At 49.0% G+C, this 20,479-nt stretch overlaps 2 protein-coding genes across 5 annotated transcripts; both read right to left on the reverse strand.

The window, feature by feature from the left end:
* Positions 1 to 21: 21 nt before the first annotated feature.
* On the reverse strand, positions 22 to 16,322 carry Zswim8 (zinc finger SWIM-type containing 8). 4 transcript variants are annotated; one of them, XM_005325897.4, is made up of 26 exons: positions 15,815 to 16,322; positions 13,568 to 13,721; positions 13,225 to 13,319; positions 12,283 to 12,455; positions 12,002 to 12,109; positions 11,792 to 11,873; positions 11,539 to 11,659; positions 10,577 to 10,778; positions 10,261 to 10,436; positions 8,917 to 9,910; positions 7,900 to 8,031; positions 7,578 to 7,757; positions 7,291 to 7,474; positions 6,987 to 7,085; positions 5,812 to 5,936; positions 5,136 to 5,376; positions 4,880 to 5,038; positions 4,546 to 4,774; positions 4,082 to 4,371; positions 3,708 to 3,931; positions 2,049 to 2,537; positions 1,637 to 1,796; positions 1,337 to 1,513; positions 1,066 to 1,185; positions 633 to 743; positions 22 to 499 (listed from the first exon to the last, which is right to left on the reverse strand). In XM_005325897.4, exons 1-26 carry the CDS (start codon positions 16,020 to 16,022, stop codon positions 39 to 41), a joined length of 5,694 nt encoding a protein of 1,897 aa, XP_005325954.1. In that variant the 5' UTR covers positions 16,023 to 16,322; the 3' UTR covers positions 22 to 38. The 4 variants fall into 4 exon arrangements, with proteins under 4 accessions (XP_005325954.1, XP_021582394.1, XP_005325955.1 ...); XM_021726719.3 differs by having other exon boundaries at positions 1,613 to 1,796; XM_005325898.5 differs by having other exon boundaries at positions 153 to 499; positions 633 to 811; positions 1,613 to 1,796.
* A 2,629-nt stretch (positions 16,323 to 18,951) lies between these two features.
* Chchd1 (coiled-coil-helix-coiled-coil-helix domain containing 1) lies at positions 18,952 to 20,454 on the reverse strand. Its single transcript, XM_005325902.4, has 3 exons — positions 20,319 to 20,454; positions 20,078 to 20,196; positions 18,952 to 19,258 (listed from the first exon to the last, which is right to left on the reverse strand). Exons 1-3 carry the CDS (start codon positions 20,440 to 20,442, stop codon positions 19,145 to 19,147), a joined length of 357 nt encoding a protein of 118 aa, XP_005325959.1. The 5' UTR covers positions 20,443 to 20,454; the 3' UTR covers positions 18,952 to 19,144.
* Between the last annotated feature and the right edge of the window lie 25 nt (positions 20,455 to 20,479).

A 20,479-nucleotide genomic window follows, 5' to 3' on the forward strand; every position in this document is an offset into this window, starting at 1 on the left:
AAGGGAAAGGCCCAGGCACACTAGAGTAAAAAAGGAGCTTATATATTTATAAATGCCAAATAAATACCATAGGCCACCCAACGCCCCCTCCCAGACAGGGCCGTCTCCCCGAGCCCTAAGTTTCTAGGGTCTGAGACATCTTGGCCCCAAGCTACAGCCCAAGAGCAGCTGCCAGTCTGGGCTACCAGGGAACTGAGTGGAGATGATCTGTCCAGCCAAGATTCACTCCCTCTATGTGAGGGGCCCCCATAGCCATGGGCCTGTGTCCCTGTATAGGGCCCTAAGGGTGCCAGACTCAGGGAGAGAAGGTGGTCATCTCTAGTGAGACCCGCTGCCACAGCTCCTTGGTCTGTTTGCTGCGCTTGAGGTTCTGCAGGATGTCGTTGAACTGCATCATGCCCATGGGTGTCAGGCAGAAGGCGCTGCGGGCACTGCGGATCGCATTCACAAAGTCGTCGTAGTCGGCAGGGGTCAGGTGAATCAAGCGGTGGTGGATGTACTGAAGGACGTGTGCAGGGTGAGCCTTGGTACAAAGCACAGAACCACACCCCTCCTCCCTTATACACTAAGCACTCTGGTCCATAACTACCCAGGAGGTACTCCACCCTGCCCTGTACTTCCTGAATTGTCACCTGCATGTATGCCTGCTGGCAGCGCTGCACCAGTTGGTGGAAGGCCGGGGCACGCAGATGGTTGTGGGCATGAGCGGGGCTCAGCCGCTGCAGCGTCTCCATGACGATCTCCTGCAGCACAAACGGGCTCAGCACCCCCTTGGCTGCCCCCACACAGAACTGGTGCACGTAGTTCACTCCTGGGGGGCAGGGGGGAGGGGCATGAGACGGGGGTGGCCACCTCTGCCCTAGGGACCCAACTTACATATCTCAGCTCTGGCCTGGCAGAGAGCCTCCCTCCACCCCAGGAGCTGAGGTAACCCTCCGCCCCCGCGCACGCACACATACCCGACCAAGGCCTCAACTCTGAGCAAGAGCTAGGAAGGAGGTCTGGGATAGGAAGGTGGGGGGAGCAGGTCGGGGGGACAATGGTCCTGGGGAGAGGAGGTGTTACCCAGCTTTGCTGCCAGCCCCAGCAACCATTTGACATCATCAGTGTAAGGGGGGGAGCGGGAGAAGTTGTTGGGGTGATCGTTGTGTGCCCGGCGACCCAGCATCTCTAGTGCCAGCATTCCTGAGAGAGATAAGGGTGAGCACATAGTAGGGTGCATCCTATTATTACCCTCTACCCCAATATCTGATCCCATATTTGACCCCATAATAAGCAAATTAAGAGCTAGTAGAAGGGGTCTACTGAAGGAGTACAGAAAGGAACTTTCTCTCACCAACACGATAGGCAGCATGCAGGTGGTGCAGGCTGTGTGGATTGACAGGTTGACTATGTGTCTCCTCCTCAGGTGGTGGAAAGCCCCCACTAACCAAAGGGCTGGGCTGTGTGGTCAGGGCAGGCAGTGAGGCACCCTGGATGGCTGGAAATGTGGATGCTGGATGGACACTGCTCACTGAGGGTAGAATGAAAACCATGTGAGACTTAGCACAAAGAGGGGCAGAGAAGACTCCCACCCTACCTCCCCTGTCCACTGTGCCTCCCCTCCATTCACCTGTTCCCTGTCCCCACAACTCACAGGCCACACTGGTGGGCAGTGGGAGCCCTGGCTCTGTGTGGTAGGGATGGACTGTGATGGGTGCCATGGAAGGGACAGGGAAAGACACAGCAGTGGCAGCAAGTGAGGGAGGTGTCACTGAGTAAGGGTACTGAGCCCCCAGGAATGCAGGATGCACACCCTAGAGGCAGGGGGAGAAAGAGAAGGAAGATATCAAGTTATATAGTAGGATATAGCTCTGCCCCTTCACCCTACAAATGGGTATCCCTACACTTATGTTAGGCTGGGTCCCCCCAGATTCCCACCACCTCATCAGGACTTTTGGAAGTATTATTATATTCCCAGAGTACTACCCCACTCCAATCAACCCTCCATGAACTCCCAGTGTGTTTCCACATGTCCCACCCTGAAAACAGCATGATACTGGTCTCACCTGTGGGTACGCAGAGCTGGGCACAGGGAAGACGGCAGGCCGGGGCATATGAGGCATGGGATGGGCAGGGTGAGCTGGGTGGGTGAGGTACTGAGGGCTACAGGGCAGGTGGGGCTGTAAAGCAGTATAGGGGTGCAGGCCAGGAGAGTGACCATGCCCCAGTCCTGGACCTGGATATAAACTGGACCCCACTGAAATGACTGGAACCACTGTGGCTGCTGCTGTCACTGCTGCTGCCGCCACTGTAACAGGTTCAGTCCCTGGGCCCCCCCTGCCCTCAGGCAGCCCCCGCCCAGCCTCCCCAGCTGCCCTGATCCCAGTGGCACTACAGCTTGTAGCCCCCTCACGGGCTGTGGATGAGCCACCTGCTGTTTGCTCATATAGCCAGAACCACTGGTGAGCAACCTCAAACAATACTTCGGGGTACACGCCCCCACCCTTAGCCGCCTCTTCCACTGCCATGCAGGCCTTCTCCAACATCAGGTTATCCTGGAAGGGAGGGGCACAGAGTGTTAAGTGGGAAAGACTTTATCCCAAGAATGTTGTCAGATGACATTCCAATGGCTCCCTCTGAGTTAGCTAGTTGTGGGTAGGCATCAGAGGTCAGGGTCAATGCTCAGTTACTGCTTCAGATGCTGAACAAATACTTGCTGACCAATAGAAGACCCAGATAATAGTCCCAGTTCCAAACTAATTTAATCACCCCTCCCCATCCATATCTCATTCTCTCTCTGAGGTCTTCCCCAAGTTTTCCATTCTGAGTAACCATCTTGGTCTCTAAACTACAAGCCTCTATTTCCTTAACAGTAAAATAGGAATAATCCTAACCTTAGGATATGATAGGTGTGAAAGTATATTACAGATTGAGCATTCCTAAATTCCCAAATCTAAGACTTTCTGAGCACCAACCTGATGCCAAAGATGGAAAATTTCTCACCGTGAAACTTGGTTTCATGCACAAAATTGTTTAAAATATCGTGAGATTACCTTCTGGCTATGTGTATAAAGTGTATGAAACAAATTTCATGTTTAGACTTGGCCCTCATCCTCAAGGTATCTCATTATGTATAGGCAAATATTCCAAAATCTAAAATCTGAAACACTTGGGGTTCCAGGCATTTCAGATAAAGAATATTCAACCTGAAATGTTAAAATGTCAACATAAAAAGACAAACTGGATACTCTGTGAACCCTCTCTTTTTTTTTTCTTTGTGGTGCTGGGGATTGAACCCAGGGACCTGTGCATGTGCGGCAAGTACTCTACCAACTGAGCTATATCTCCAGCCCTACTCTGTTAACTCTTGAAGATAGGAATCAAGAACTGGTTCCTCCATTTAGGCTCGGCAACACACCTATAGTCCCAGACACAAGGGAGGCTAAGTAAGAGGATCACAAGTTCTGAGCCAGCCTGCACAACTTCAAGACCCCTTTTCTTATGACTACTCTTTTAAGAGTAGTCATAACTCTTTTTTAAATTTTTTTTTTTAGTTATTGATAGACAGTGCTGAGAATCGAACCCCATGCCTCACACATGCCAGGCAAGTGTACTAATGCTGAGCCCCAGCCCCAAGACCCCTTTTCAAAAAAAAAAATAGGGTCCTTCACATTTCCCCATGCCCAACATTCCTGCCCAGGTCCCCAGATTGCCTTTAGAAATACCTGCTCCTTGCACTGCACCAGAGCCCGCTGGATTTCATTGGGGTTCAATGCATGGGCATGAGGCAGGCAGCTTAAGGCCAGCTCTGCCGCTGCCCGCACCATATTGGAGTCTCGTGCCCGTGATGCTCTGTCAGCCAGGGATGCAACCTCAGGGGGTGTCAGATGCCCATCCCAGCATTCTACCAGTATAGTCAGGGCTGCACTGCCAATCTCCATTGCCTGCCCTTCAGGGAAAGACCACAGTGGGGTTAGTGTGGGTACCACTGGAGTATAGGGATGATGTCTCTCGTTAAATCAGTAATACCCCAAAGTTAAGGCTCTTGTCTCCACCAGTTAACCCCACTCCTATACCCAAATCAGGACATTAGATTTACCTGTAATCCAGGAGACGTGAGAAGAATAGGTACGTGACAGCCAGTTGGGAGAAACAAAGTTGTGCAGGCCAAGGGCATAAAGCCCAATCTCGAAGGCGCAAAGGTGCAGGTTGCGGTGAGGACCCTGGTGGCCCCCTGAGGAAGATGGATGTGTGAAAATGGAAGTGCTGCTGTTGCCCCCTGCCTTGATCAGCACTGTCTTCGCCAGCTCGAAGTAGAAGTGTGCAGCTGCCTCTGACGGCTGATTGGGTACATGGGGGGCATGACTCTCTGGGCGGCGGCCCTTGTACCTAAAGGGGGCAATGGGGTAGGGACGGGGATGGGGTTTCTTTGAAATGGGTGTCCAGATAGGTTGAGAAGGACCAGGGCAAGGGAAGAGGTTAGGGACAATGGTTGGATTACACTAGGGATGTAGCTCTGAGGGTAGTCCAGGTTAGAGCAGATGGGTATTTCTTCCAACTGACCTGCCAACTTCAACTGTCTTTGTGCGGGCCCCTCCACTGGCACTGGCTCGGCGACTTCCACTGGAGGATGAGGAGCCCAGGGAATCCGAGGAAGAGCTGCTAATGCTGTCACTGTCTTGTCCTCGACCCCAGGAGGTGGGGGCCCAGCCCCCTCGAAGTGGCCTCCGGCTTAAGGTGGGGGAGCTATCCGATGTTGTTTCAGGGGCACTGCTGTCGATGCTAGCCATGCCTAACACCCCCCAAGACAAGTCAGTCTCAGAAATAGGAGTCCCTGAAGTCAGACTCCAACTTCAGGTATATCCTCCTCTCCATGTCATTCTATGGGCTGTCCTACCTGTATGCTTCTTCTTGGGCCGCCCTGGGGAGCCCCAGCCCCGTCCATTGTAGCCTCCACGACTGCCAAGTGCCAGGCGGCTTGGAACCTTTCCCTCTGGCCTTGGGGTCAAAGCTGCCTCAGATGGGAGACCCTCACATGGGGAATGAGGGGAACTTTCTAGGTGGGGAAAACAGGAAGTTGGGATGAGTCCAGGAAAGGGTACCCAAATATGGCTATATACCATTCATTCCCCTGCCCAGTGCCCCCACCTCACCAGGCACATTCTTCTCTGTGAATCCCTCAGCAGGGCCTGGCCCAGCCCCTGCCACATTCCCTGGCTGAGCAGGCCCTGCAGAGCCTGAGGTCAGTGGCTGCAGGGCCCCTGGGGCAGATGGGCCCCCGTGCTTTGAAGGAGACCTCTGGTTGGCTGTAGCTGGGCGGCTCGATGAGTAGAATGAGCTCAACGTCTGTGGCTTATGCGTCTGGCTCTCTCGATCCAAGAGTTTATCTAAGATCTAGAGGACAAAGAAGCAGTGACAGGATGCCCTTTATCTCCTGACTTCTATTACCTTCCTTTCTCCTTGAAGCAGCCTAATGCTACCTCCTCAGGAATACTTCCCCAAGTTACAGCTACAGGATAACCTCCCAGCTTACATGTCTTGGTATCTTCTGTAACACTTACCTCAGAACTGAATATACTGATATTCAATAAATATTGAAATAAATGAATGAATGACTTTATGCTCTCTGCTTCTCTTCTTCCACCTCATGCCCAAGCACACCTATAAGAACCATTGGTCTCTTGTTCTCTACGAGAAGTTCCCAAGATTCCCTACTTACCTCCTATGGGCAGAATAGTACTTTCCAGAATAGTACTGGAAACTCCTGAGAAAGGTGGTGATATTTGCTCACTCCCTGTCTGTCAAAAGCCCAGTACCTCAGTCCCTTACCTTCTTGAGCTTGGCCTGGTCGTCCTTGTAAGTGATCATGAGTGCTAATGCCAGGTCACCCTTCTCCCGACGTGTGCCTTCACATAGGAGGGGATGTTCTGCCTCGCTCACTGTTGTCTTCATCCCTGTGAGGAGAGCCTCATGGAAATTAAGAGTAGTCATAACTCCCAAGACAGCAAAGGCAAATAGGTCAGGATTCCCCAACCACCAACATGTGAAATAAGGGGTTCTTTTGGCCCAACCAAATCACATGGTAAAAGATCCCCACTGTATATCATATTCAATTGAAGCTCTGTTTGCTTTTTTAAGACCTTTAACTAGCCGACCCTATCCACCTAGCATGTACCTATCACTTTATTTATTTATTTATTTATTTATTTTTTAGAGAGAAGAATTTTTTAATATTTATTTTTTAGTTTTCAGCAGACACAACATCTTCATTTGTATGTGGTGCTGAGGATCAGAACCTAGCGCCGCGCATGCCAGGGAAGCACGCTACTGCTTGAGCCACATCCCCAGCCCCATACCTATCACTTTAGGGAAGCTGGGCTCCTCACTTGCACAAAGATTTGACTGCACCTCTGTATATATTTGTTTTTTGATATCGGGGTCTTGCTATGTTGCCTCAAACTTCTGAGCTCAAGTGATCCTCCTGCCTCAATCTCCTGAGCAGCTAGAATATAGGGTGCCACCATGGCACCTGGCTATAACTGAATCTTTATTTGTGGTGTTCCCCTATCTAGAAGTTACTGATTTTTTTTTTTGAGAGAAAGAATTTTAATATTTATTTTTTAGTTTTCGGTGGACACAACATCTTTGTTTGTATGTGGTGCTGAGGATCGAACCTGGGCCGCACGCATGCCAGGTGAACGCGCTACCGCTAGAGCCACATCCCCAGCCCAAGTTACTGATCTTTTAACTTACATTCCATGTTCTGTCACTTCCCTAAGGTCTTTTCCCTAGATTTTTGTTTTGTTGCTCTTAGAACACCCATAATCCACACACACATTTTTGCCCTATATTCCTGATTGTCTCATAGGCATTAGTTGGCTCACACAAATCATCCTGACTTTCCCATTATCAGACACTCCTCAGGAAGAGGATGCGATTTCATAACTGGTAAGGCCTGGGCAAGGCTTAGCTCATGGATATACTCAAAACACTGACAGACTCACCCAAGGCAGCAACTGCTGCTTCAAATCCCAGCTCCTCATCTCCAGGCAGCTCATTGCTCCAGTTGCGACTTGGGGGCCGGGAACCCGTGGGAGAAACCACTGGATAAAAGTTGGGGTAAGTCAGGCAGACAGAAGTACCAAGAATGCAAGGGAACCCGAGATGCTCATCATCCCAGACCTATCCACAAAGCTGCCTAATGGGTCCTAAAGGTAATTCAGTCAGAGCCTTGGGGATCTTGGCTTTTCCATACAGAAGGCGTCCCCTCTCCCATTTTCCCACTTACTGTAAGAGCAGGCACTTTACCTGGAGCACAGAGCACATCAAAGATGAAACTGGCCAACATGAGAGGCAACACAGGCCGATAGTCACAGAGTGTCCCCTCCCGAAGCTCCTCTGCCCGGCAGCGCATGGTACTCATTTCACTGGGACCCAAAGGAATTTTCTTGAGCAAGGCAGCCACCTCTGACTCCTGGTATGCCAGCTTCACCTGAGGGCACACATAAGGGGCTCATACCTCCTATACCTCAATGGAAAGCGAGATGCAAGGATCTGAGGAGAACGAGGTACAAGGCTGAGATAGAAACTCTGACCTCCAAGGCTTTGGTAGAAGCTGGGGGCCGCTGTAGCTCCAAGGCAAACATGCCAACTCGGAAGGCCAGATTGTGGTGTTCTGGACGCTCACTTAGCACTGTCAACAGGAAGGCTGCCTTGGTCAGGGTGTTGGTAGCCACCCAGGTCTGACGGCTTGTGGATACTTTATTCTTCTTGCCCTACATAGGGAAGCATAAGGAAGCAGGCAGATGAATCTGACTCACCCCAGTGAAGGTAGGAACGGGATCTCACTTGGGGTGGGGCATGAGAGGTTAGGAGAAAGTGGGGGCCAGACAGGTAAAGGAGAGGGGTCTCTCTCACCTTGGCAGGGGGCGGCTCTACCTTGAGGTCAGGTGGATTGGCTAGCAGGTCTTGGGCAAGCTCCACAGTGAGACGGGAGGCCTCACTGCTATAACCATGCGCGTGCAGGGCCTCAGCACAGGCAAATAACACCTAGAGAGAGGACATGGGACCAGATGGGTTGAAGCGTCAACTTGCATAGGCATGACATCATGCTCACTCATGTAGCATACATTTCTTGAGCACTTGCTATATGCTGGGCCCTATGCTGGTCCCAGGTATACTATGAGCTCAGTTTGGTTAGAAAGACAGACATGAGCATACAACTAGTGTGGTGCCAGCAGTACTACTGGCAAAGGTCAAGAGGGGGACAACTGAGTAGTGTGCTCACTGGGACTGGGGCAGAGGGGTAGTAGAAGGAAGGACTTTCCAGAGATGTTGGTCTTTAAGGTCTCTGAGACCTGAAGAAAGAACAGGAGCTGATCAGACAGGTGAGGAGAGAGCATTCCAAGTAGAAATGACAATCTGTACAAAAGTATGGAGGCAAAAAGGGGCACAGCAGGCTCAGGAATGGGTTGGCTGCATGGAGGATAAGGGACAGAATAGCCAGGCAAAGCCAGAGAAGTTGGAAAAGATCAGACCAAGTGGAACCTCACAGGTCATGCCAAGGACCCTCATTTTTTTTTTTAAAGTTGTCATTAGATCTTTACTTTATTTATTTATATGCAGTGCTAAGAATCAAACCCAGGCCCTCACATGTGCTAGGCAAGCCACAACCCCAGCACAAGGACACTCATTTTTATCCTTAAGGGCAATGGATTTTAAGTAGCAGAGTGACACAATCAAACATTTTAGGGGAAAAAAAAAAATCAATGCAGAAACACTGAAGAGAATAGATAGCAGATGGGGATATCAGTCAGGAGCCTGCTTTGGGATTCTAAGTTATGCCAATAGTTCTGACACTTCCAAATAGAGCCAGAGAGCCCCTCCCAGCAGTGACTAAGAAGCACCCACTCCTCCCTCCCTCAGTCCCCTCACCTCCATGCGGCTCTCCTGTTCCAGTGGCTTCAGCCCAGCAAACAGGTCGTGCTCCTCCCCAGCCCCGCCCTCGGCCTTCTCCTCCTCGCCCCCAGCCCCGTCCTGGGCATTCAGGTAATATGCCTGGTAGTCATCATCCTCCTCTCCAATGGCAGGGGCTGCCTCTTTGGTTTTAGGAAGCCCATTGCCACTCTCATCTGTAGAAGGGAGGTCATCCCGGGTACAGACCTCCCCAGGTAGTAGGCTGGGGGGACCAGCAGAGGCTGTGGGAAGCTCAGGCCCTTCTGAGAAGTACACGCCACCATCTTCCTCATAAGTATCTGGGGGCTCAGGAAGGAAGGTAGATGGACCTCGGGAGACACCAGGGGTAGGACAGGGTGGAGGGCTTTCTAGGAATCCACCAAAGGTGCTGGCCTCTGCACCCAGGGCCAGGCTGCTGTCATCCAGGCTCATCTCTGCCAGATCTGGCTCCAGGGAGCTGTCCTCACTGCTCAGCCGTCGCTTGCTCCCACTGCCTGCTGAGCCCTTGCCCCCACTGCCAGCCCCACCCAGTGCCTTGGCTTTGCCCCCGCCTGAACCCAACTTATGCAAAGACTTATCTCCCCCTTCAGCTGAGAGGCGGCGGGGACCCCGCTGTGAGGAGGGAACCCCCTCACCCAATCCCTTGCGCTTGGGCCCAGGCTCCTTGGGCCGCACAGCTGGTTCAGTAGGAAGAGGTCGAGGCCTGTCCCGGGATTCTTCCAGGCCCCCAGAACGGGAGACTCCTGGACGTGGAGGCAAGGCTCGGGCCCAGCACAGGGCTAGCTTCCGGTCAGTGCCGCTGTAAGTGACACCAGGAAGTGGGTAGGCCTCTTCCCAGTTAAAGTAGCAGGCTTCCACTGCAGGTCGGAAGCCAGGAAAGAGCCGCTCCAAGGTCTTCTTGTGCTGTCCGCGCTTTACATTCTCAATCACCTTCAGTTGCCACTGGCGCAACTGTGCACACAGTTCCCGGCGGCTGTGGGAACAAAGGGCAGGAGGCTGCTGGGGGGACAACCCAGCAGTCTGCACTAAGAAGGGAAAAAGGGATGAAGTAGGAGTATACCCCAAAAAGGCAGAGGGAAAGGATAGGGGGAAACACTTCCAGCCCTCGGACTCAGAAATTTTGGAAAAGGGATGCTTTTGGGGGAGGGGAGGAAAAAAGTCCTTCAGAAAATAGAACCATAAATCCCTAGTAATTCTTGGGCTGTGCACTCCCATTTCCCTAGGATGAGAATAATGGCATATCCTCATGTACAAGAAAATGAGGGCTCAGTTTGTCCTGGATTGGCATAGTTAATGCTGTGGGGAGTTTGTGGGGAGACTCACCGCTGGGGGCTGAGGGCAGGGTCCAGCACAGCCAGTCTCCATAGTGTGACCATCTCGTCACACATGCTGGCACATGCATGAGCTGCCACTTCTGACTGCCCATTGCTACGGCCTGTGTGTCCACTGGCACTGCTGTGCGAGGCTGAGGTACGCACACTGTACCACCAACCTGTTATCTGGAGACAAAGAGGGGTGTGAGATGTACCTAAAGCTCAAAAAGTCAGAGCAGCTCTCCCTGGTGTCCTTGTCAGAAAAAGGAGAATGAAGCTGGGAAGCTAAAGAACTACCATGGAGTTCTCCAACTCTGGGGAATTACCTGTTCGTAGGTGAGGCACTGGTCAGTAAGGATTTCCAGCAAGGGGGCAGCATTGCTATCCCTCCGCTTAAACATCTCCCGCACAATGCTAAGCAGGTTCCAGACGCCCTCCGGCTCACGACCTCTCAGAGGACGCAGCAGACATGCCCATTCAGCAGCAGCTGGAGGCTCCGTGGAAGACAGATACATGGAGTTCACATCACTGTAAAATTAATGGAGCAGAGGGCCAGGTATTTAACATGGTGGCAGAGAACTACCATGCACAAGACCCTGGATCCAATGCCCAGTACTCAAGAAAAAAAAATCAGTAGAACAGAAGATGGTAACTAAGATGGGGCTGAATGAAGTGAGTAAAATCAATAGGGCTTTGACCCAAAAGAGGTTCTCTACAGGCACAGTGGCGTACACCTAAATCCTAGCAGTTCAAGAGGCTGAGGCAGGAGGATTGCAAATTCAAAGCCAGCCTTACAACTTAGCGAAGTACTAAGCAACTCAGTGAGAATTTGTCTCTAAATAAAATATAAAAAAGGCTGGGAATGTGGGTCAGTGGTTAAGCCCTCAGTTCAATCCATAGTACCAAAAAAAAAAAAAAAAGAGGTTCTGATCCCAAATACAGAGTAGATGGGGAATGGGATGACCATAAAAAAATTCTAGAACTTTCTCATCTGTCAAAGGAAGAAAAATGACCCTTATTCTACCACTCTGTGACTATACAAGATCACCATCATCCAGTGATTCGTCAATGACATTTGTGTGCCAGGCACCACACCAGTGCAAAGAGAAGGTAGGGAACACAAGCATTAATAAAACAAAGGAGCTGGGGTTGTGGCTCAGTGGTAGAGCACTCGCCTAGCATGTGCAAGGCCCTGGGTTCAATCCTCATTAAAAAAAAAAGGATCTGCCAACAGCCTAAAGGATGTACCCCAGCAACCACAGACTCAATACGCAGAGATCCAATTTACCTGAAGACCACAGGAGAGGGACCACAGAACTTGTGCAACGTCTTCTTGATATTGTCGGTCAGTGTTGACTCATCCAAATACCAAGTGCTCTGGTCCGAAGCTGAGGGCCCTGCCGTGGGATCTGGGATGACAGGCAATCAGTCACCTACTGATAGGGGCCTGGACTTGCCTGACAATAGTGAGCCTTAGCAAGCAGCATTCTGTATTATCACCCTACTTTCTTCCTACTGCCCTTCTTTCTCACTGCACTTACCTGGGGCTCCACACACTGTATTAATGGCTGTTGACTGGGAAGAGAGGAGTTCATCCAGGAGACGTTGAGCTGTAGGGAGGATCTGAAGAGAAAGACACAAAGGTAGAAAGAATAAAGTGTAGATGAACCCAAGGAGTCATCTGGGCCTAACAGGAAGGCTGATATGAGGATATGCAGCTAATTGTGGAAGGGCATGCCAACCTCACTCACCTGCTGAGGGAGCTCACTGATGAGATACTGAGCAAACTTCTGCAGCTGGTCCCTCTGCAGTCTAGATAGGGACTCTGAGACTGGGGCACGCAGGCAGACTGCAGAAGCCTAAAGGGGACCCAGAAATACAGCGATTTAAGAAAAGCCTTTTGCTGAAGGGGAACAGGGGACAGGGAGGCAGAACAGGGGAGGCAAGGGGGCTCACATTGTGGCCAGGCATGCAGCAGAGAAGGGGGAAATGGAGCGTAGGATAGGGCCAGGATAAATTGGGAGGGCCTCACGTTGTGGATGCGGAAGAGACAGAGTGCCACGACGTGAGTACACCATTTGGCCCCAGCCCCGCAGGTACAGCTGCAGGAAGTGACCCGGCAGCGGTCAAACATCACAGCCACGTTGTAGGCCCCCTTTGGAGGAACCATCTGAGGTGGCACCACTGTAGCACTCAGGTGGAATCCTAGGAAAAATAATGGCACAATCAGGGATCTCTGCCCTGAACCTTGTCCCTGTAGTTATTCAGACAACATGCTCCAGAGTTTTTGCAATGGGTCTTCGTTTTTTTTTTGTTGTTGTTGTTGTTGTTTTTAAAGATTATTTTTTGGTTAGATATAATACCTTTATTTATTTATTTATTTTAATGAGGTGCTGAGGATAGAACCCAGGGCCTCTCACATGCTAGGTGAGCGCTCTACCACTGAGCCACAGCCCCAGCCCCTGGATCTTCAGTTTTTTTTGTTGTTGTTGTCGTTTTTTTTTTTTTTTTTTTTTTTTAAAGAGAGAGTGAGAGAGACAGAGAATTTTTAATATTTATTTTTTTTTTAGTTCTCAGCGGACACAACATCTTTGTTGGTATGTGGTGCTGAGGATTGAACCCTGGCCGCACGCATGCCAGATGAGCGTGCTACCGCCTGAGCCACATTCCCAGCCCCTGTTGTTGTTTTTTGATGGGGATAGTGGGGAGGTACTGGGGATTGAACTCAGGGGCACTCAACCACTGAGCCACGTCCCCAGCCCTACTTTCTATTTTATTTAGAGACAGGGTCTCACTGAGTTGATTAGTGCCTCGCCGTTGCTGAGACTGGCTTTGAACTCACAATCCTCCTGCCTCAGCCTCCCGAGCTGCTTGGATTATTGGTGTGCATCACCGTAGCTGGCTGCAATGGGTCTTTAATTCATAACAGGTGAATGGGGGAGCAAAGCTGCCACAGGCATGATGGGACCCTTACCTATCTGCAGTGGATCCTTTACAGCCCTCATGCGGAACAGCTGATCCCCTCGCTGGAATTCATCTGCACTGCCATTGGCCAAGCACGAATACAGTCTAAAGGGAAGAGGACGAGGCCACAACACAACAAATAACCTTTCACAGACCCTATCAGAGACCACAACGCCCTAGGTACTTTCTCCTCATTGTCACTCTTTTTTGGAGGAAATCCCAGGCACTCCCTTCTCTACTGGATTTTTCTCATTACATCCCCAAATATAATATCTTCTTTGTTCTGTAGAAAGCCCAGAAGACAGTGTGGGATATCAGGACCCCACTCCCCACCATCAGTCCTCTGTCCTTACCGAATGTCCTCTTCATTCTCAGGGAAGCTCCAAAAAGCAATTCGGAGCTGGAGTTGCTCAGGCACTGGAGGGTAAACTTTCTCCACCACTTCAAACGGGATGTGAAATGCCACCTGCTTTGCTGATAGCTCCACCAATGGGATTACCAGTCCATCTTTGGAAACAAAAGTTGGGGTAGGGGAATTGAAGAGGAAATTAAAAGGGCCATAATCACTTGGCACCATTCTGGGCCCTATCTTCAATATGAAAGAAAATGGAGTCCTGGATGGAAATCCCATGAACCCTCTTGTAAGGGAACATTAACCCTAAAAACTTCCTCTGGGAAAGGGGAGCTGGGCAGTCCCCAGTCCATAGCCTGCTATTTCAGGCTCAGAAAAGAAGATACAAGGGAGATTCGGGAAACTCCTGGCCAGACAGATGTGTTCTTTGGGCTTGGCATCATATTTCCTACATACCCAAAGCAGTTCAGATTCATATTACATTGTGAATCTCTCTCCTTTGGCATTCTTAATTCTTATTGCCTGTTCTCTATCCCTTTTTCTCTAAAACAGCCACCTATTTAGGAAGAGAGGATAAGCCAGAAAAGTTAAGCAGGGACCTCAAGGACCAAGAAGCTGACCTAACCTCTAACTTCCCACAATGGAAGCCCCGGTGGAAAGTCAGGTATCTCAAGGGGACTTAGCTGCTACTCCTGGAATCACCAGGAGCAGGATGGAGTTACCATTCAAGAAGGTTCTCCACACTGCTTTAGTCAAAAGAAGTAATATTAAAACAGGCTGCACACTTCATCAAATGACTAGCCAGATTAGAAGATGGATCCGAAAATCTCAGAACTGAAAAGAACCCTTTTTAAAAAACATAAACACTTTTACAAAAATAAGCCACTGAAAGTAGCCATGGTTTGGGTTGAGGGGGTGGATGGGAATGACACACTTTTCCAGATTTTAACCTGTCCAGGATGATACCAATGTTGAAAATATTCACTACTATGACTTTAGTTACTTCCCCAGAGAATGGGAGCTCTCAAGACCCAAGGCCACCCACACATGCAAATATGAAAGAATCAGGGAAGCCATAGAAGACCCACAGTGAAACTGCTTAGGATCTGTGTGTGTCTGTGTGTGTCTGTGTGTGCGCGCTCACATGTGTACACACAAGCATGTGCTTTCTCTTAAACTGAGGTTGAATACTACCACTCATGCCACTCCTAAAAAGTGACACATATACATTTCACTCCATTCCAAAAGAGCACCAAAAATCTCTACAGGGCAGCTTGGAAAACAGAACTCTTGGAATGACCTGCATAGGCTCACACAAATTAAACCCCTCAACTGCTGAGGTCCAGGACAAAAACTGCTGTGAGTAAGGCAGGGAAAGGATGTGATGAGTCCTGATGAGTCCTGAGCCTGTGGAGTTTCTTATCTTTACTTTCTTCCTTTCCATCCCCTCTAAATAAAGCAAAATTCTTCACAGCACTAATCAGTTATTTCTCAGAAAGATCCAAGAATGAAAGAATAAAGCAAGAAAATGTTTCATGAAGAGAGCTCAGAGACAATCATTCACATTCTTGACTAGGCCCTGATATGGAAATCTAAGGCTCCCATCCACAGGTCCCAGCGTTGGCTTCTGACAGATGTTCCATATGGCCAGCAGCAAAACTCTGATATAACCCCATGAACTATGGAGTCTCTTCTCACAAGCCAGTTCACCTCTACTTTCTTCTAGGTGGGATGATCCCCTCTTGGAGCAGTTGAGATGAGAGATCAACAGCCTGAAGCAAGAAGCTTCCTAAAGCACTTTGCAATGGAGTGACACACCTCAAGTGGTCACTTCTTCACAATCCAACCCTTAACCACATTCCCTTCTACCTTCTGGTTTTCTAAAGGCTGACCTCAGTTGAGTATTCCCAAATCAGAGATCGGATTCCTCCCCTTTACTCCATCTTTAAGGCAAAGGAACGACAAAAGATCTTTCTGTCCAACCCAGGATTCCCTGCCACAACGCATCTCTCTCTCTCTCTCTCTCTCTCTCTCTCTCTCTCTCACACACACACACACACACACACACACACACACACACACATACACATTTGCATGGAGAAGTCAGCCCACCTCGGGAGGGCCGGAAAAGCGAGTCCTGAAAGCAATCCTAAGGTTGAGACAGCTCCCGGTCCCGGACAGCTCCCAAGCAAGGCCCAAACAGGGCCTGCCCGCTCCCCTCCCCCAACCCCACCCCACGCACCCTCACCTCTCATTCTGGTACCGCCACTACCACCTCCTCCACCGCCGCCAGTGGGGGAATTGGGCCCCGCCGACTGTTTGCGCCATCCCCGCCAGTTCTGGCAAAGGCTTTCCGCCTCGGAGATGAAGGAACAGAGCGAATCCTCCTCAAAGCGGTCTGAATCCTCGAATGAGAAGCGCTCTCCATCCTCCCATTCCGCGAACATCAGCTCCATGGGGCCCGCACCCCCCGGGGCCGGGTCTCCCCCCGCGGATCCGGGGCCTGGGCCGCCGGCCGGGGACTGAGGGGAGGCCCGGGGCCTGAGGGGCGAGCCGGGGCTGGGGGTGGCCGGGGTGCTCAGGGCGGCCGTGCCGGGCGAAGATCTCAAGCCTGAGAGAGACACGGGACCAGGCCTCGCCCAACAGCGAGGTGCGAACAGGGGTTGTGCCCAGTCTCCGAGACTCAGGGCCCGGACGAAGCGCTGGGCGGCCGGGGCCTCTAGGCGGCTGCGGCGCCGCCTCCCCCATCAGCTGATCTGAACTTCCGGCCGCGCCGGCCATCACCACTTCCGCCCTCGCGCTCTTGAACTGGACCCCATACGGGCGGGTGTAGGAGACATGTTTGTTTGTATTTAGTGCCTGAGATAGAACCCGGGGCTTACCACTGAGTTACATCCCAGCCCACCCTTTTATTGAGGCAAGGTATCATAAGGTTGCTGAGGGTCTCGCTAAATTGCGGAGGCTAGCTTCGAACTTGAGATTCTCCTGCTTTAGCCTTCGGAGTCGCTAGGATTACAGGCATGTGCCACTACGCCTGGCTGACATGTTTAACTGCTACATTTCCTGCTTTTTTTTCTCCAGCCTACCGTCACACACCATAAGAGGAAACCAGTCCCCAACGACATATTAAACGACTACAGATTCTAGCAATAACTTGGTGTCCATAAAGTCCCGAAGGAATAAACAGCCGCTGTGCATGTCGGGAAGCATAGGATGTCAAGAGATGGCACAGGAACCATTGGTCGGAGGTATTGGCCTAACTCGGGATAGGCCCTGGGGCCGCATCAGCTTCTGGGAATTGTAGTCCAGAAGCTTGCAAGTCCCCAGACTTGTATATGACTCTAACTGGGGAAACCCCAGGAAAGAAGGCATTTGATTTCAGGAAATGGTTTTTCTTTTTGTCAGTGAGTCAGGAAATGGTTTTTCTTTTTGTCAGTGAGGCCTTTGAGTCCAGGAATTCTTTTATTTATTTATTTATCCATCCATTTATTTATTTTTTAGTTGTAGATGGTCAAAATACCTTTACTTATTTATTTTTATGCAGTGCTGAGGATGGAACCTAGTGCCTCACACATGCTAGGCAAGCACTCTACCAGGGAGCTATACCCCCCAGCCCCTCAGTCCAGGAATTCTTAATCTTTATTTGTGTTACAGACTGTTTAGCAATCTGATAAGTCCACGGTCCTCCTCTCACTGTTTACAAATGCACAAAGTAAAACAAGAATTACAAAGGAAACAAATTTTTATTAAATACAATTATCAAAATAATGAGGGCTGGAGATGTAGCTCAGTTGGTAGAGTGCTTGCCTTGTCTGAAGGAGGCCCTGGGTTCAATCCCCAACACCAAAAAAAAAAAAAAAAAAAAGTTAATGAAACAAATTTGTAACATAATAATGCTTCTTTATTTACATGTTAAATTACAAGATCCGGCTAGGGGTGGAGTTCAGTGGTACAATGCTTGCCTTTATGGGCAAGGTCCTCTCTCAGCACCACACACACTCAAAAACAAAAACAAAAAAAAAACACAATAAATGTAAGAAAGTGTAATAACTACTATAATCTTGAAGCTAATAAATGAGTATAAATTACATTTGAGATTTATTTATTTATTGTATACTGGGAATTGAATTTACCACTGAATTACATCCCCAGGGCTTTTTATTTTTTGCGACAAGTTGCTTAGGGCCTTGCTAATTTGTTGAGGCTGGCCTCAAACTTATCCTATTGCCCCAGCCTCCCAAGTTGCTGGGAATACAGGAGTACACCATCACACCTGGATCATTCTGAGATATTTTTAATAAACTGTAATATGGTATGAAAATACCATGATGGGGGCCAGGGATATAGTTCAGCGGTAGAGTACTTCCTGGTTCAAGTCCCAACTCAAAAACAAAACAAACACAAAAAACTCCTATATCTAGTCCAAAGGGCCTCCTATAGCTAGAAGGCTTAGCTTGCAGAACTAGGCAGTAGGCACAGTGCTCTAGACATGGAATACAAGGAGTATGTGAATAGGTACTGGGGAATAAAGAGCAAAGACTCCTCTTTAATAATTATCCCACTGGAACATTAAAAACTCCACTGATCACTTTGTCCCTCATTCATTACTAAAAAGTACATAGAAAAGGTTAACTCATTTATACCTGAAAGACCAGAATACACATAAAGTGCTATGTGCAATTGTTCCTAAATACCAGGGGATTACAAAAATAAACACCTTTGGTAATTTGAGAAAACTGAACAGGCAATACAACAAAAGATGATTGTCAATCAAGCCTGTTTCACTATCTGAAAGAGTCTAGTGGGAGGTCACTGGAATATCAGGACAAATAATAATCAGCTCTATCTGGTTATTGCTAAGTAGAAAAAGGAAATACAATTGCCAGAGCTTTTTGACTTTTTTTTTAAAACAGTGGCTAAAAATGGATTTTTTTCTATTTTTGAATGAGATTGGGTAATTTAAAAACATTTTTTTATCTACATGGACCACATAAAATAGATCTGAAGAACCTCTGGATCACCAGTTTGTGAACTTCATTAAGGGAGGACCTTGAAGGGGTTGTACACAAAATAAGTACTCACTAAATACAGATGATGGCAAAAAGCTCTACGTATGGGCAAACTTCAACATTCTTAGTAACCAAAGCAAAAGCACTAAATGGTGTAAAGGATTCTAATGCAGAAAAAGACATCTTGTCCACCCTAGGGCAAATCGGGAAGAAAAAACCTTCCTGGAACTAGGAGAGAATATAGGGTTCAAGAAAGGAGAGAAGTCTGGGGAATATAGCTCACTGGTACAATAACTAGAATTCCAGAGGCCTTGGGTTCCATCCCTCCCCACACACACACACACAAAGAAAAAGAGTATCTAGTTCACAACAAAAGGCCAATTTCTCTTCAGAGAATTTTATTTCAAGATAAACCATAATTTCCATGTAGACTGTAACTCCAAAGTGCAAAAAAAGGGTATCACCTCATTTTACCCTTGGAAGAGAGCATGACAGTACAAACATCTCTAAAATGCCTCTGCACAGTGTTCAGAAGTGATAGTCCAATCATTGAAAATGCTTCTCCACTTTCAGCTGAGATGAGGTTTGTTAGGAAACCTTTGTAATAATTTATTCAATTTCTTGGGAGGTAAACTCCCATACTCTCCCATGGTCTCCTGGACTGATCTCATTTTTCGTGCTTCCTAAAAACAGAATAAAAACAATAACAATTCTAAAGTATGCCCTAGGCGCATAGTTTTTATTTTTCAATGCTCCAAAGTACACTAAGGTATTAACCAATCCAGAGACATTTGTGTAAACAGTTTTCAACAAAAGGGACTTGGGACCTACAAGTAACTATGACCTGAAGCTACTATTAAAAGCTAGCAGTTGTAGGCTAGGGATATAGTTCAGTTGGTAGAGTGCTTATCTTGCATGCACAAGGTCCTGGGTTCAATCCCGGGGACCATGAAAGAAAGAAAAAGAAAAGCTAGCAGGTGCCACATGCCATGTAATCCGAACAACTTGGGAGGTTGAGGCAGAAGGATCACAAGTTCAAAGCCAGCCTCAACAACTTAGCAAGACCTTGCATCAAAATTTTTAAAAACGGGGGGGGGGGGGGGGTGATGGCGGGCTGGGGATGGCTCAATGACTAAGTGCCCCTGGATTCAATCTCTGGTACCAAAAAACTAGAGGTTAAATCCAAGTTGGAAACCAAACTGTCCTTAGATAAGTTCAACAATCTATTTAAGCAGTAATTTAAATTTGCTCAGGTGGTTTTTCCATTCATTACTTCTTTGACATTCTCAAAATTCTACAACGTGGTTTCTAATATTGACAGTAAAACTAAAGTTCAGAGAAGCAGAACAAATGGTTCAACTGTTATTTTTGTCACTTTGGCGTAAAGTAGATCACAAATTAAAGAGAGGACCTTTCCCATCACCTAGCAAAAAGCATGGAGAACTATTATTTGTATCCATCCCCCTGTTCTTTTCTTGAGAAGGATCCCTAGGAGCTGTCACCTGAGCCCTTGCAGCACAATCGAAGAAGTCCTGGATCTCTTTCCTGCACGCCTCGTCGCGGAATTCATTCTGCTTCCAGCAAGCCATCATGACCGACATCTCCGTGATACAGGTCGCCTCTGGAGGGGAAGAACTGAGGGACTCTCAGTCACAAAGAGACCTATCTTCCCGCCTTCCTACCCAATCGTCCTTACCCCACTCCGGTTCCCGTTCCGGGGCCTCCCAGGCTCCGATTGCTCACCGCCCTTCTCCCGGCGCCGCTCTCCAACTCGATTAGCTAGGATGAGGGGTTTATTGGGCTTCAGTACAGGCCTCCGGGGGTTCCCAAGCCGCGCCAGGCGACCTCGCAGACTGGGAGTCGCCATTGTGTACTGCGCTCCCGGCAGGCTCCGCGGTGCGGTG

This window comes from Ictidomys tridecemlineatus, chromosome 1 (assembly GCF_052094955.1).
Source record: "Ictidomys tridecemlineatus isolate mIctTri1 chromosome 1, mIctTri1.hap1, whole genome shotgun sequence".
Taxonomy (NCBI): Eukaryota; Metazoa; Chordata; class Mammalia; order Rodentia; family Sciuridae; genus Ictidomys; species Ictidomys tridecemlineatus.